The 13,161-nt window shown below is 47.6% G+C and overlaps 1 protein-coding gene across 2 annotated transcripts; it reads right to left on the bottom strand.

Moving 5' to 3' along the window:
- Positions 1-861: 861 nt before the first annotated feature.
- On the bottom strand, positions 862-12,191 carry SNX11 (sorting nexin 11). 2 transcript variants are annotated; one of them, XM_006166114.3, is made up of 8 exons: positions 12,070-12,191; positions 9,493-9,552; positions 8,488-8,542; positions 7,973-8,059; positions 7,579-7,679; positions 4,906-5,001; positions 4,477-4,689; positions 862-3,364 (listed from the first exon to the last, which is right to left on the bottom strand). In XM_006166114.3, exons 3-8 carry the CDS (start codon positions 8,527-8,529, stop codon positions 3,091-3,093), a joined length of 813 nt encoding a protein of 270 aa, XP_006166176.1. In that variant the 5' UTR covers positions 8,530-8,542; positions 9,493-9,552; positions 12,070-12,191; the 3' UTR covers positions 862-3,090. The 2 variants fall into 2 exon arrangements, with proteins under 2 accessions (XP_006166176.1, XP_006166177.1); XM_006166115.3 differs by lacking the exon at positions 9,493-9,552.
- Positions 12,192-13,161: the final 970 nt, after the last annotated feature.

Genomic DNA, 13,161 nt, shown 5'->3' with positions numbered 1-13,161 from the left:
ATGGCTGTGTCGCTGGACTCCCATGTAGCCAAATGTGGTTCGAGTCCCAGACCCAGTGGCTTAAACTCAAGCCGGGTGCGTGTGCGTGCATGCCCAAGATCCCAAGAGGAGAATGGAGGAGAAGGGATTGCGGCATGGCCATCCCCCCTGGGGGGTGATTTCTTGCTTTCTGTCTCTCTGTCTGTCTCTGTCTTTCTGGCGAGTGCATACGCCCTATAGCAAAAACCTCTCAAAAAGGAAGGAAGGTGACTAAATCAGGCATAGAACTTCCTCACCCCCCTACCCCCACCCCAAGGGATGGCCACACTGCAATCCTTTCTCCTCCATTCTCCTCTTGGGATTTTGGGAATGCATGTGTCTGGTGTGAATTTCAAGCTGCCGGGTCTAGGACTCAAACCACAAATCGGCCATATGCGATCTAGCCTCCTCAACCTCCACACCACCTGCTGGCCCACTCAAACCTAAATTCTAAAAACATACCTTCATTCTACAAAACAGCTCAGTGGGCCACTCTGTGCAGCTAGCTAATCTTTTTATTTTTAAATTTTGCTATAGGATGCATGTGCTCACTGGAAAGACAGAGGAAAGGGGGAGTAAAAAAGCACGCCCCAGAGAGGATGGTCACACAGCAGCTCCTTCTCCATTCTCCTCTCAGGATTTTAGGTGTGCACACCACTACATCCATTGAGTCTGGGGCTCAGACCACTCAGTTGGCCGTGTGAGATCCAGCCAGCTTAACCACCATGCCCCTAGCTCATTTCATACAGGGTCACCCAGCCACAGTGGCTAGACCTGAGCACACTCTGAGATCAAGCAAAACACAATGGGTACCATACGGTGCCGACAAGATGGAGAGAAAAGTGCATGTTTACTTTCACTTTTTATTCTGGTAATTCCAGGCCTGTCTTATTAGAAAAACGCTTCCCTTCTTGATTTATCTCATTGCACAGCCTACATCCAACTCAGCACAAGCGCAAAAGAGGATGGTGCCTGGCCTTAGATTAACTGAGGTGCTGCTGTATGCACTGCTGCTAATGGATCATTCAAAAAGCTGGGAGTCAGAAAAATCACGTCCACGTCTTTGAATGGCTCCCGCTGTCCCAGCAGCCTAGCCTGCTGGTAGAACTAGCTGCTGAGCACCAACTCCAGGAAGAAAAGCAGCGAACAGAAGAAGGCCAACCCAGCTTGCTGTTTTTTGGCTGAGTAGGGAATTGACACAGACCACCTCCGGCTCCTGTCTGGAAGTTTCGAGATCAGAGAGCTTCAGGCACAGCTGGGTTCACAGCTGCACCATTTGGAGCATTGGACTCATTAATATTCATGAGCCGTCCCCACCAATCGGCAGAGCGGATGCCATTAGCTTAGCATCTGTCGGGTTTTTGTGAGGGTTGTGTATGGAGTTTTTTTTCCCTTTTTAAATGAACTTCTTTTGACATTTTGGATTTGCCTCTGTAGGTTTTCTATCCTCGCCTTGCTCTGCTGCATCATATAAAGGAGAGACCCAGGGGAGGCAGGCAGGAAAGAGGGATGAATACCAGCCAGGGCTTTGCATCTGCCTGTTGACAAACTTTATTTCTCTTTCAGCACCTGGCACCTCAGACAGACTGTGAGGATGGAAGCAGCATCAGGTAAATTATACCTAACAAGGTTCATGCCCAGAACTGTGAGAGGAGCTGGATCCTGACTCTCTGGAAGACAATCCTTCCTCCAGTGGTGAACTTAAGCTGCACACACAATGCAAGAGAGCTGCAGTGCACAGTTCTGACCCATTATTTCCACGCTGATAAATTCATGATTTATGAACATAACCACTGCCAGCCCTCACTCCCTCCTTCTTTGCTACAGCTTGTTAGACACAAATTGCAACAACAGTCTTAAATACTTGCATTTTATTTCAGGCCAAAGCCCCTCAACTCTGAACTAAATGCCATGACAGTCCCATAGCATAGGCTGGCAGTAAAAGAGCCCCCAGACAGGGCAGGATGGCAAGTGCAGGGACGGTGGGCGAGAAAGGGAAGAACCACGTGTACAAACCTAAGAGCAGAGCGATGCAGGATGCCCGTGGCTGCGGCCCACAGTGGCAGCACTCGGCTCCTGCCAGCCCTGGCTCTCAGTGGAGAGGAATTACGACAGCAGGAGAGCAGAATGCCTCATTGTCTGAGGGAAGGCGTGTTGTTCCTCATCTCCATCCCCAGAGTCCTCTCTTCCAGGGAGAAACAAAGCCCTAGCGCCCCACTGGATTGAACATACGGCCTCCCTGCAACAGCACACAGGGATGCTGGCGGCTGAAGCCCTGGAGGCAGGAAGCTGTCACTAAAGGAGAAGAAAAGGATTCAGAAAGAAGAGCTCACTCTCATCCAGCAGAAAAGATAGCCATGTCTCTGTTTTATAACCAGAAGAGACGGTGACAGGCCAGGACAACCTCTTCCCAAACAAAGCCCCAGAGGGAGTGGTTGCTTCCCCTCTAGTAATGGCCAACTATTCTCTCTCCCAGAAGACCATGAGCCCAGGCCCCATGAGCCGGGTTAAGCTCCTAGGATGTGCCAGAAACCTCAGTGACAGTAGTCATAGCACCAGTTTCAGTCAGTGGTATCAGAGGAGGAAAAAATCCAGGAGGTGGGAGAGTAAACATTCACCACCTTGTTCATGCGAGGAGGTAGGCAAGAGGCCAGCCTCCCACCAGTGCTTCAAGGGCTGCAGCAAAACCAGAAGCTGCCAAGATGGGATAGGACATGGCACTGACAATCTGCCACTTACAAGTCCCCAAAACCTGTCACTTGAGGCAGTGCTCCTGGACCTGTGAACAAACACCTGAAGAAACTCAGCCCCTAGGAGAATACGGGTTCCGTTAAGAATCAACAGCCCCTGGGCCTTACTCTTAACTTATGAACACCAGCACAGTGTTTGTTCCTATGGAGGCAGGAGCAACTGTCATGACTGACCTCTGCAAACAGCACCAGTAGCGGCGACTGTCAGATGCTAAGCAGCCCACCTGCCCTACACCTGCCCTGTGCCCAATTCCACCTGAGTAAGTCTCTTGGCCTACATCTCCATCTGCCACGGAGCAGAACCCAGAGCTCAGACCAGACCTCACTTTCCCAAAACTGAATCTAACTGCCCAGGGTCCGAAGGCACAGCATGGTCTCCTCCCACCGCCCTCCTCATAGACTGAGGAGTGGAGGTTCCTTCATCAGGTCTTGCAAAATCACAGCATGATGGCGAAGAGAGGGGTGGAAGCGTGGGACTTTCCAAGGAAGGAACCTCAGAGTCAACAACAGGAGCCCACACTTCTAAAGGGTCCTTTTTTTCGCTGGGAGGCGGAGAGGGAGAACTCTTCCTACCCGATCTTGGAAGAAAGCAGCAACTGGAAGAGAATGGGAAAGGGTTAGGAAAGACAAACAGATACACAAAAATAACGAGGTAAACACAAGTGAACGGATAAACAAAATGTGGCTGGCTATATACCCAATATAAATGGAATGTTATTTGGTCGTAAAAAAGAATGAAGTATTGATGCACGCTACCACATGGATGAGCCTTAAAACATTATGCTAAGTCGGGACCAGCAGTTAGCGTAATGGCTATGTTGCTGAACTCCCATGTAGCCAACCGTGGTTTGAGTCCCGGACCCAGTGGCTTAAACTCACACTGGGCCCGTGTGTGTGCGTGCCCAAGATCCTGAGAGGAGAATGGAGGAGAAGGGATTGCGGTGTGGCCATCCTCCCTGGGGGGTGATTTCTCGCTTTCTATCTCTCTGTCTCTCTCTTTCTGGCAAGTGCATGCGCCCTATAGCAAAAACCTCTCAAAAAAATAAAATAAAATGTTTTAAAAAAATAAACGGAAGAAAAAAGAAAACATTATGCTAAGTGAAAAAAAATCAGTTACAAAATACCACATATCGTATGACACCATTTGTGTAAAATGTCCAGAACAGGCAAACTCATGGACATGGAAAATTACATTAGTGATTGCCAGGAGCTGGGTGGTTAGGAGATAAAGGCAAGTCACTGCTCATGGGCTTAGGGTTTCTTTTGAGGTAACCAAAATGTTCTAAAATTGACTGTGGTTGGTGACTGACAGTTGCATAACTCTGGGAATAAACTAAAAACTACTGAATTGTAAACTAAAAAGGTAGTTGTTATAGTGTGAGAATTCTATGTCAATAAAACTATTATTGGGTCGCTAGGAAAGTCATGACGTAAAGTACGTCATGTCTTTTCTGAGACCCGGTATTTGAAAAAGAGGTAGAGGGATAAAGAGCAGCGCAAGTGAGAAAGCTTTCCCCTTCTTCCCCCCAGGTTTCAGGAGGAGCCCCTGCTATCCACTCCAGGTAAAAGAACCACGCACGTGGAGCCTGAGGCCTTCCTGAAAGGCTACCAATGCTAAAACACTACTTTCCCTGATAAATACGACACCCTTTGGCCCAGGTAACAGTAATCCTAGCCCTTGGTGCCTCACAGAGAGGGCTTCTGTTACCTCTTGGGCTGGTCTCCTTTCGCGAGGTGAGAAGAGCTCTGCCTCTCTTCCTGGGCCCAGCCGCAGTTTGACATAGCGTAGCGAAGAATGGCATCAGAAACAGTCAAGGGGCTTCGGCCCTGGACACAGGCTTCTATCTCGGGTACTGTCAGCTGGCTTTGCAAGAAGAGGTGCAGCTGGCTGTCTGACAGGAGGACCACACTCTGCAGGACCCTGAGGCAATGAAAGGCACAACACAGAGCATGCCCCTGCAGCACTGCTCTCCATCCCCATCCTCTGAAGGGCTCTGGCTTTAGTGAGCACTGAGGGCAAGAAAGCTGCCTTCCACAAATACCTACACGAGCGGGAATGAGACTAGAGGGCACCTGCCTGGCACCTTCCTCCGCCCCTACGCCTAGAGGCCTGTGCTAGCCTAGCATGTCCACTTACTTTTCAAGGAAATGCTGCAGACCTTGTCGTCGCTTCTCAATGAACTCATCCGAGCTGCCAAAGAAGGTTGACTTTCCAGGAAGTTCAGGTACGGGCCTGTGGAGTCACATAATGTAACACCCACGTTAAGTGCAACATCCAGGACAGTTATTCCAGCCCCAGACAGAGAAAGTGAGAAAGCACCCCTGCTTTTTTGGTCATGCTGCAACCTCTTCTCCTCCATTCTCTTCTCGGGATTTTGGACACACACACACACGGAACTGGCATGTTTTTCAAGCCACCAGGTCTGGGACTTGAACTGTGCAGTTGGCCATGTGGGATCTAGCCTCCTTAACCATCATGCTTTGGGTTGGCCCACAATTAACTCTTTTTTTTCGTTAGAGATTTTCACTATAGGGCACATGCACTCCAGAAAGACAGAGAGACAGAAAAGTGAGAAATTACCTTCTGGGGAATGGCCATGCTGCAATCCCTTCTCCTCCATTTTCTTCTTGGGATTTTGAGCATGCACACACATGCACTCAGTGTGAGGTTTAAGTCACCGGGTCCAGGACTTGAACCATGGTCAACTACATGGGAGTCCAGCGACATAACCATTACACCATCTGCTGGTCTCCACACAATTAGATTTTAATAAGAGTGTAGGGGGACTAACAACTGACTGTATTTCATGTGACCAGACACTGTGCTAAGTGTTTCACAAACATTATCTCATTTAATCTTTCCAAAAAACTCATAAGAGGGACCAGCAGTTAGCATAATGGCTATGTTGTCGCTGAACTCTCATGTAGCCAAATGTGGTTACGTCGCTCCCAGGTAGTCTACTATGGTTCGAGTCCCAGACCCAGTGGCTTAAACTCACGCCGGGCACATGTGCGTGCATGCCCAAGATCCTGAGAGGAGAATGGAGGAGAAGGGACTGCGGTGTGACCATCCTCCCTGGGGGGTGATTTCTCACTTTCTGTCTCTGTCTGTCTCTGTCTATCTGGCAAGCGCCTGCGCCCTATAGCAAAAATCTCTCCAAAAAAAAAAAAAAAAAATACTCATGAGAAAGATATATTATCATCCCTACTTCAGATCAGAAAAGTAAATTCAAGCAAAGCCAGTATTTGAACCAAATCTATGATATCAAAACCAAGTTTTTTTTTTTTTTTTTTTTTGTGAGCTATTTTGCTAAAGGGCGCATGCGTTCGCCAGAAAGACAAAGATAGACAGAAAGCAAGAAATCACCCCCCAGGGGGATGGCCACACCACAATCCCTTCTCCTCCATTCTCCTCTCGGGATCTTGGGCATGCACGCACACATGCCTGGCGTGAGTTTAAGCCACCAGGTCTGGGACTCGAACCATAGTCGACTACCTGAGAGCGACGTAGCCATTACGCTAACTGCTGGTCGCCCAAAACCATGTTTCAATGCTATGTTGTTTACAAAACTCACTTCCACCATCAACTATTATTTTAAGATACAAAAAATTTAGATTTAGAGTATCCTTTTATGAAATTAAGACTCTCTACTCCAGTCCTAGAAAGTCACATGTTTAGCATTTGCTAAAGTGAGGTGGGCCAGCTGGTGGCTTGCTGGTTAAGATGACTGGATCCTACATAGCTAACTGCACAGTTTAGTCCTGGACCCAGAGGCTTGAAAAACACACTAGGAACGTGCATGCCCAAAATCCTGAGACGAGAGTGAAGAAGGCATTGTAGTATGGCCATCCCCTCTGAAGGGTGCTTTTTCTCCTTCTCTCTCCTCCCCACCCCCAACAAGTACACGTATCCTACAGCAAACATTAAAAAAAAAAATGGTGGTTGAGTTTCATCAAGTCCTCCACCAACTCTGCAGACCTCTCTGGCCTCTCTGATGAAGTACAGCACATACTTTCGCAAGACAGGTGTGCCTGGGGAATGTAGGATGTCAGAGGTGAAGAAGTTTAACTGGCTTATGAGGGCCTGCCCCATGACAAAGACCTCATCAGTCCCACATGTTAACTAACTGGTTCAGTCACTCAGTAGGCCATTCATCACCACTAAGCACTCGGTGAGCAACCTACAATGGAATCACTGTTTTAATTCTCTCTACCTTTAGGACATGTCTGGAAGGTATGGGTGAGGATGAGCACCAACAGCCTTTCCTAAGGCTCTGGTATATCTCTGGAAAAGGAGCCCTGTACTAAAACAAAGAAAAACCCACAATTTTACATGTCAAGTGGATAGGAGAGATACTGCCTTTCTTGCTTTTTAAAAAATTGACTATAAGGCACATGAACTCACCTGACTTAAAAACATGATTTAAAAATGCATTTCCCTGGCCATACCCATGGCCTGGTGGTTAAGGGAGTCTAATCCCAAATGGCTGATGGTACAGTCAGAATCCTGGCACCAGTAGCTTGGAAAACACTCCAGGTACACATGTATGTATGTCCCAAATCCTGGCAGGATGAAGAAATGAACAAGAAGGGACTATGGTGGGACCATACCCCCATTAAGAGCTTTCCTCTCTTCCTCTCCTAGTTCTCTGGCAAGAATATGCACATGATAGGGCAAAAAAAGAAAAGAATGCATTTTCCAATTTCCTTAGTGCCTGACATGTTGCAAATTGTCTTCATTGTCAACTCCAGTTCCCCAGTAACCACCTAATAAGCCAGTTTCAGGCCCAAGAAGGAAGAACAAACTTACACCAAACCAGCATTTCTCTGTAGCTGCTTTCTCAGCCACACAAACTCACGATAGCGTCGCCGCACACAGGAAGTCTTGGCAGTAAAGGCCTTGCTGTTGGTCTATGGGAGGAAACACAGGAAGAGAGTTTAGTGGAAAAGACCAAGTCACATGAGCTCCCCATCATCTCTCTCAATGACGAGCCAACCCACAGGTCACGGTCCTGATCAGGGGCCCCAGGTGGAACAAAGTGCCACCAAGCAGCCTGAAAACACTTTGCAGGCATACCTCCAGCTCTCTTCTTGCCTCTCACCTTTTCTTCTAAACCTTCTGTCTCAGGCCCATCAGAAACACCCACAAATAGGATCCTCTTGAGCACAAGCCCTCAGCCCTGGAGAGTGCCTGATGCACTTACATGCAGGAATATCTTATAATCCACGTAAGAATTCCAGGAGCCCTCATTCTGCACGCGGGGATCCTGAACACGCACCGTAATCACCTCCTGTAGGTCAGAAATGCTTTGTCAGTGTCAGCTCAGCCCCACAGCAAGGCAGCTATGAAAACACAGGTTGCCAGATTTTTCCACTAAGCATCAACTTTAATTTATCTGTTCGTTCATTCAATTCAACAAATATTTACTGAGTGTCAACGATTCTAGGCACTGGGAATAGAGCATGAAAAATCCCTACTGACATTCCAGTATATTCCACCCAACAGAAAAGTTAAGTCAAAATGGAACCTCATTTCCCAGCAAAGCTTCTGCTGCTATTGATTTCCTTCCACTGGCTTTATTTTGGGCTCATCAGAACTACTGAGATATTACTGTAGGAAAAACACCACTGACCAATGATGTGCAGCTGTGTGTCCTCCCTGCTCCTAAATTCCCCCCTCCCACTTTTGCCTACCTGTTCCCTGGAGACCACCTCTTACCTCCTGCTCTTGGCTGTCCGACATCCTACGCCCTACGCCCATTGGAAGAAAGCATCTGATGAGGGTCAGAGGACACAGGAACAATCAGTTAGTATGCCTATGCTCTTACCACTCTACCAGGGTAAAACCCTGAAAGTTCCTGATACGCCCCTCCTGGGGAAACCCAAGAAAATTTTTGTTCTTGTGTAAAATTGAAGAGGAAGCAAAAAAAAAAACTCCCCCACATTAGCTTAGGGCCAAGCTAAAAGCCCTTCTCAGACCACTGCCAGTTCCCTCAACTTAAGCCAGCTCTACCCAGAACATGTTGGCATCTGTAGAGAGTTTTGTTTCAGGTAGTCAGAGCAGGCACATACAGTTAGATGTAAAACTTTTGCCTTGAGGACTGCGGGTGCAGCAGCATCTGATGGGCACTCAGAGCACAGCTTTGAAAGTGAGCCTAACAGTGCCCCCTCCCGGCTGTCTGGAGACAACCAAGTCCCCACGAACACCAGCGCTCCTCATCTCTGTCTTGCTAACCAGTCACCACCCCACAGGTGAATCACAGAGCTGGGGCACTCCACGGAGCGTCTGAGTGGATAGCCTAGTTGCAGCCTTTCCTTATCAAATCTGTTCTCCGGAGCCCAAGCCAACAGTTCTAATCATTTCCTCTCTTGAAATGCCATCCGGTTTGTACCTCTGCCCAAGCATCCCGCAGCTGCACAGGTCGACTCAGGATGCGTTCCGCTCCTTTGTAAAGATTCATTAAAGCCTAAGTCCCTGATTTCCCCCAATGTGGCAGTTTACATGTATAGCGACATCGCCCACTCCGACAAGGGGACCATGAAGACTGCAGCACAGGGTTACTCAAGTCCAAAGGGGCCCATGATGTCACCTTCTGTTAAAATACAGCACTAATCTTGTTACTTCTAGAACCACTCCAACAGCATCCACCCTGGCTGCTGCCTCCACCCCCTTCTCCTCTCTTAAGAGCGGAACAATAAGGTTTAATTTCCCTTTCCAATTTACCTTGAAATGAAAACTGACTTCAGCCAATATGTACTGCCAACAAATGATCCGGGCTGGCTCCTGGGAAAACAAGACTATCTCTAAGCTCTCCCTCTCCTCCTCCTATGCCCATTCACACACCCACTCATTTACAGTCCCACAATTAATTTTAAACACATTCTCTTATTAGTTCTGCCTTACCATTAGAAGAGTGTATAATGAGTTTTCTTCTGTTTTATGTTTTGCTAACACAAGGATAACGTTTCAAAAGAAGGGAAACTCATTTGCACCACAAAATTAGCAGAGCAAACAGCTTTTCTGATTCTTTCCAACATACCAGAAGGCCTGGCTACAGACAGGCATTGCATGCAGAGACAAAGCTGCATGGCATATGACAAAAGTGGACCACACTGTCACCCATATCCATGGTTGCATGATTTCAATGTCATCTTAAACAGTATTCTTGCTGACAGTCTTTTTCATCTGATGCAGTCACTGCCTTCGAGGGGTCCTGAACTCAAAGGCAGAAAATTCCAATTCTATAACTGATGTGTAGCATTCCAGATGTAAACAGTCAGATGGCTGTAACCACAAAGAGCAGACTGACTTGCTGTGAACAATTAACCTCCTCAGATTAAAAAATTTTTTCCTGGGACCAGCAGATGGTGTAATGGTTATGTCGCGGGACTCCCACGTAGTCAACCGAGGTTAGAGTCCCAAGCCCAGTGACTTGAAACTCACGCTGGGTGTGTATGTGTGCATGCCCAAGATCCCTAGAGGAGAATGGAGAAGGGATTGCGGCATGGCCATTGCCCCGGGCGGGGGGAGGGGGGTGACTTCTCACTTTCTGTCTCTCCTGTGAGCCCACTCACAGCAAAAATCTCTTTAGAAATTTTTTTTTCCTCTTCTCTTTTCAGGCTTTTGGTAAACTGCCAGCACAGAGGCAGAGTTAAGTATTCTGAAGTGTCTTCATAAAACTAGTAATAGGAAAGACGATGACGAAGAAATCATAGTCATCTAAGCACTCAATGGAACTCACACATCATATCCAGCCCTTCAAAGATTTGCCACATCAGGGCCATAATTTAGTAACCAGGTGGACATCATACCCTTGGTCTCAACAAGAGTTTGTGTAGGTGGGGTCCCTACACCCCTTCCATGCAGAAGTTCTCCTTTCCTTTGGAGCCAATACACACTTAGAAACAAGGACTATAAACTGGCCTTAAAAAGAAATCCCTGAATACCCAAGATACTATATATTTAGACATCTAAGTTTAAAGAGCAATAAGAAAATTTCAGTTATAACTTTCCTTAAAGACACTAAAGCAAACACAAAAGCCTAGTGATTTCTAGTAACTGTTCTCCATCAGCTTCCTTCCCAAAGACACCACTCTTCAGAAGCAAATTAAGCTCACTTCTAACCTTGAAGGAGAAGCAGGAAGTTCTTAACATTAACTCTAAAATCTGAGAGACAGATCTGTGTGTTTTCCAGGTAAGGATGGATTCTGTGACACCCCACCCCTGCTAGTTTTACAACTTGAGCTTTTCCTGGGCCCTTTCGATTACACCTGAAATTTCCTTTTCTTTCTCTACCTGTGCCAGCACCAATAGCTCTGGTGAGAATTTGGGGGGTTTTTTGTTTTGTTTTGTTTTTTGCTGTTGACAAAGTAGATTCATCCTAAAGCTTGTAAAGTGTTCCAAGGTCCTAACAATCCCAGGTAGCAATTCAAGTCATTGGCCTCGTTATTTTCTCTCCATTTAAACTACTACAAGAGACAGGTTAAAAAGCAAATCAGCAAGCCACAATAGTTAAAAGGGAACATTTCAGCAGGCTTATGAATACGATCTAAGAGTTTTCCAGCTAAGCAAAATTCCAGGTTATTTCTAAGGCCCATATGTGATGTTTAAAAGGTGCAACAAAAGACAACCATTGGTTTGGGGAAAAAATAAAAACAAATGTTGAAATTAAAAAGAAAAAAAGGAAATTAGATGATAAAAGTAGAAGGAGCTACCCAGACTCCCATCCCTTCTTACTCATTCTTCAGCCGTTGGTGCCAAATGGCAAGTGGCAACTGAAAAAGCTCTTTCCTAAATACCTACAGGTGCTAGAGAAAGCTCCTCTGTCTAACCAAGCTCTGTGTGATGTCCACCAAGCAGCTCAAGTCCATCTTCCTGTCCATCTGTAACCTGCTCCTCCTTCACTTAGAAGGTTTAAAGTAACAAAGGCCATCACAGTCTAGCACAAGAATCCCGTATCCGGTAAAATGCTTGCCATTGCCCCCTAGTCCTTGCCGCTTGGATAAAAGTCCTCAAATTCTTATTATGGCCACTCCCCCTCCATTCTTAACGAACCAGGAGAAAAAGGCTCACACGACCCTTCTTGTCCTTTCCCGATTAAGCTAGAGAAATGGGAAAGAAGAAACCCTTACTTTCAAAGTAAACTGGAAAGCCAGGTTTCCTTCCTTGGATCCCTAACACGTCCTCGCCTTCCTTCCGAGGGGTGAGACAGCCTCTTCCCTAGACATCCAGCAAGGCCATCCCTACTACCACTGACGTTCCAGCCCGCACCACTCTCTCCCGAGGCCCACGCCCTCTCACCTGAGAGCCGCACCAGCTCCCCACAGCGACACAGCCCGCGCCCCACCATACAGCCAGAGTCACGGCTTCTCCTTCCGGGTGAGTCGCCGGCGCCCCGGTGCACGACGGGAGACGGCTCCCGAGGTGTCGAGGGGAAACGCCCCCCCCCTCCAGCCAATCTCGGGGGTCCAGAACGCCCCGCGCCGGCGAACTGGGACTCTTAGCAGAGATTCTAGCACCCGGACGGTGGGGCCCCGCCTAGCCCAGGGCCCAGACTGGCGTTGGGATGCCCTCCTCGACTCCCTTGGGGGCGCGAGGGTGGATGCGAGTGATGGGTGGCGAATGGGCTCTGATGTCCAATCCGAGGCCGCGACCCGCCCACCCTGTCACGTGCGGCCAATCAGCGACCATGGAGAGTCGTAAAAGGTCTGCAGGCGCGTTCCCCAGCAGTGAGGCGAAGAGCGAGTGGGTTGTTGCTGCGCTAGTTCTGCGAAGCGCAATCTGGAGTGTGGAAGCTTCGGGGACGGTGACACATTCTTGGAGTCTCATGAAGTCCCCAGAGAGTTTCCATTTGAACTCCATGGGTTGCAGTTCCTTGTGGAGATAACAAGGGGACTCCCACACAGATAAAACCAGAGTGTGTCTGAGCAAAAACCAGACCTGAGTGTATCCAACAATTCTGTTGAACCCCTGAAACAAACCCAAAGAAAGATTATGCAGCTGCTTAGCAAGAGAAAGCTGCTGAATATGTTGAAGACTTTCTTTTTTAATGTTCAAATGTCGAATCTGTGTCCCGATTCTCCAGTCAGCCTCCCAAGAAGCTGGAACTACAGGCACCTGCCACCACGCCAGGACTTTTGGGTTGGGTGGAATCCAACAGGGCCTCCCTTGTGACTTCAGCCTGCCAAGTAGCAGGATCAAGAGTGTTAAAATGTCTTTTAACAATCAGTTTAAAGATAATTTTAGCAAAGATACCATCAAGGAAAAAGTCACCGTCATAAATACAAATCCTGGCATTAAGACTACCTGAGTGCAATATCCAGCACTACACTGACTGTGTGGCCTTGAACTGGTCCTAAATCTTTGAAGGACAGTTATAAATCCAATGGTAAG

This window comes from Tupaia chinensis, unplaced genomic scaffold (assembly GCF_000334495.1).
Source record: "Tupaia chinensis unplaced genomic scaffold, TupChi_1.0 Scaffold144171_1, whole genome shotgun sequence".
Classification (NCBI taxonomy): Eukaryota; Metazoa; Chordata; class Mammalia; order Scandentia; family Tupaiidae; genus Tupaia; species Tupaia belangeri.
Note: the sequence above shows the minus strand (reverse complement) of the source record. Positions and strands in the feature narration are given on the sequence as shown.

Excerpts from the sequence above, each read along its gene's own strand:
- SNX11 (XM_006166114.3), bottom strand. The coding sequence starts at position 8,529 with ATGGGCGTAGGGCGTAGGATGTCGGACAGCCAAGAGCAGGAG. Across the intron at positions 7,680-7,972 it reads ATTATAAGATATTCCTGCAT|ACCAACAGCAAGGCCTTTAC; the intron begins GTAAGTGCATCA and ends TTCCTCCCATAG. Across the intron at positions 3,365-4,476 it reads AAAGGAGACCAGCCCAAGAG|TTGCTGCTTTCTTCCAAGAT; the intron begins GTAACAGAAGCC and ends ATTCTCTTCCAG.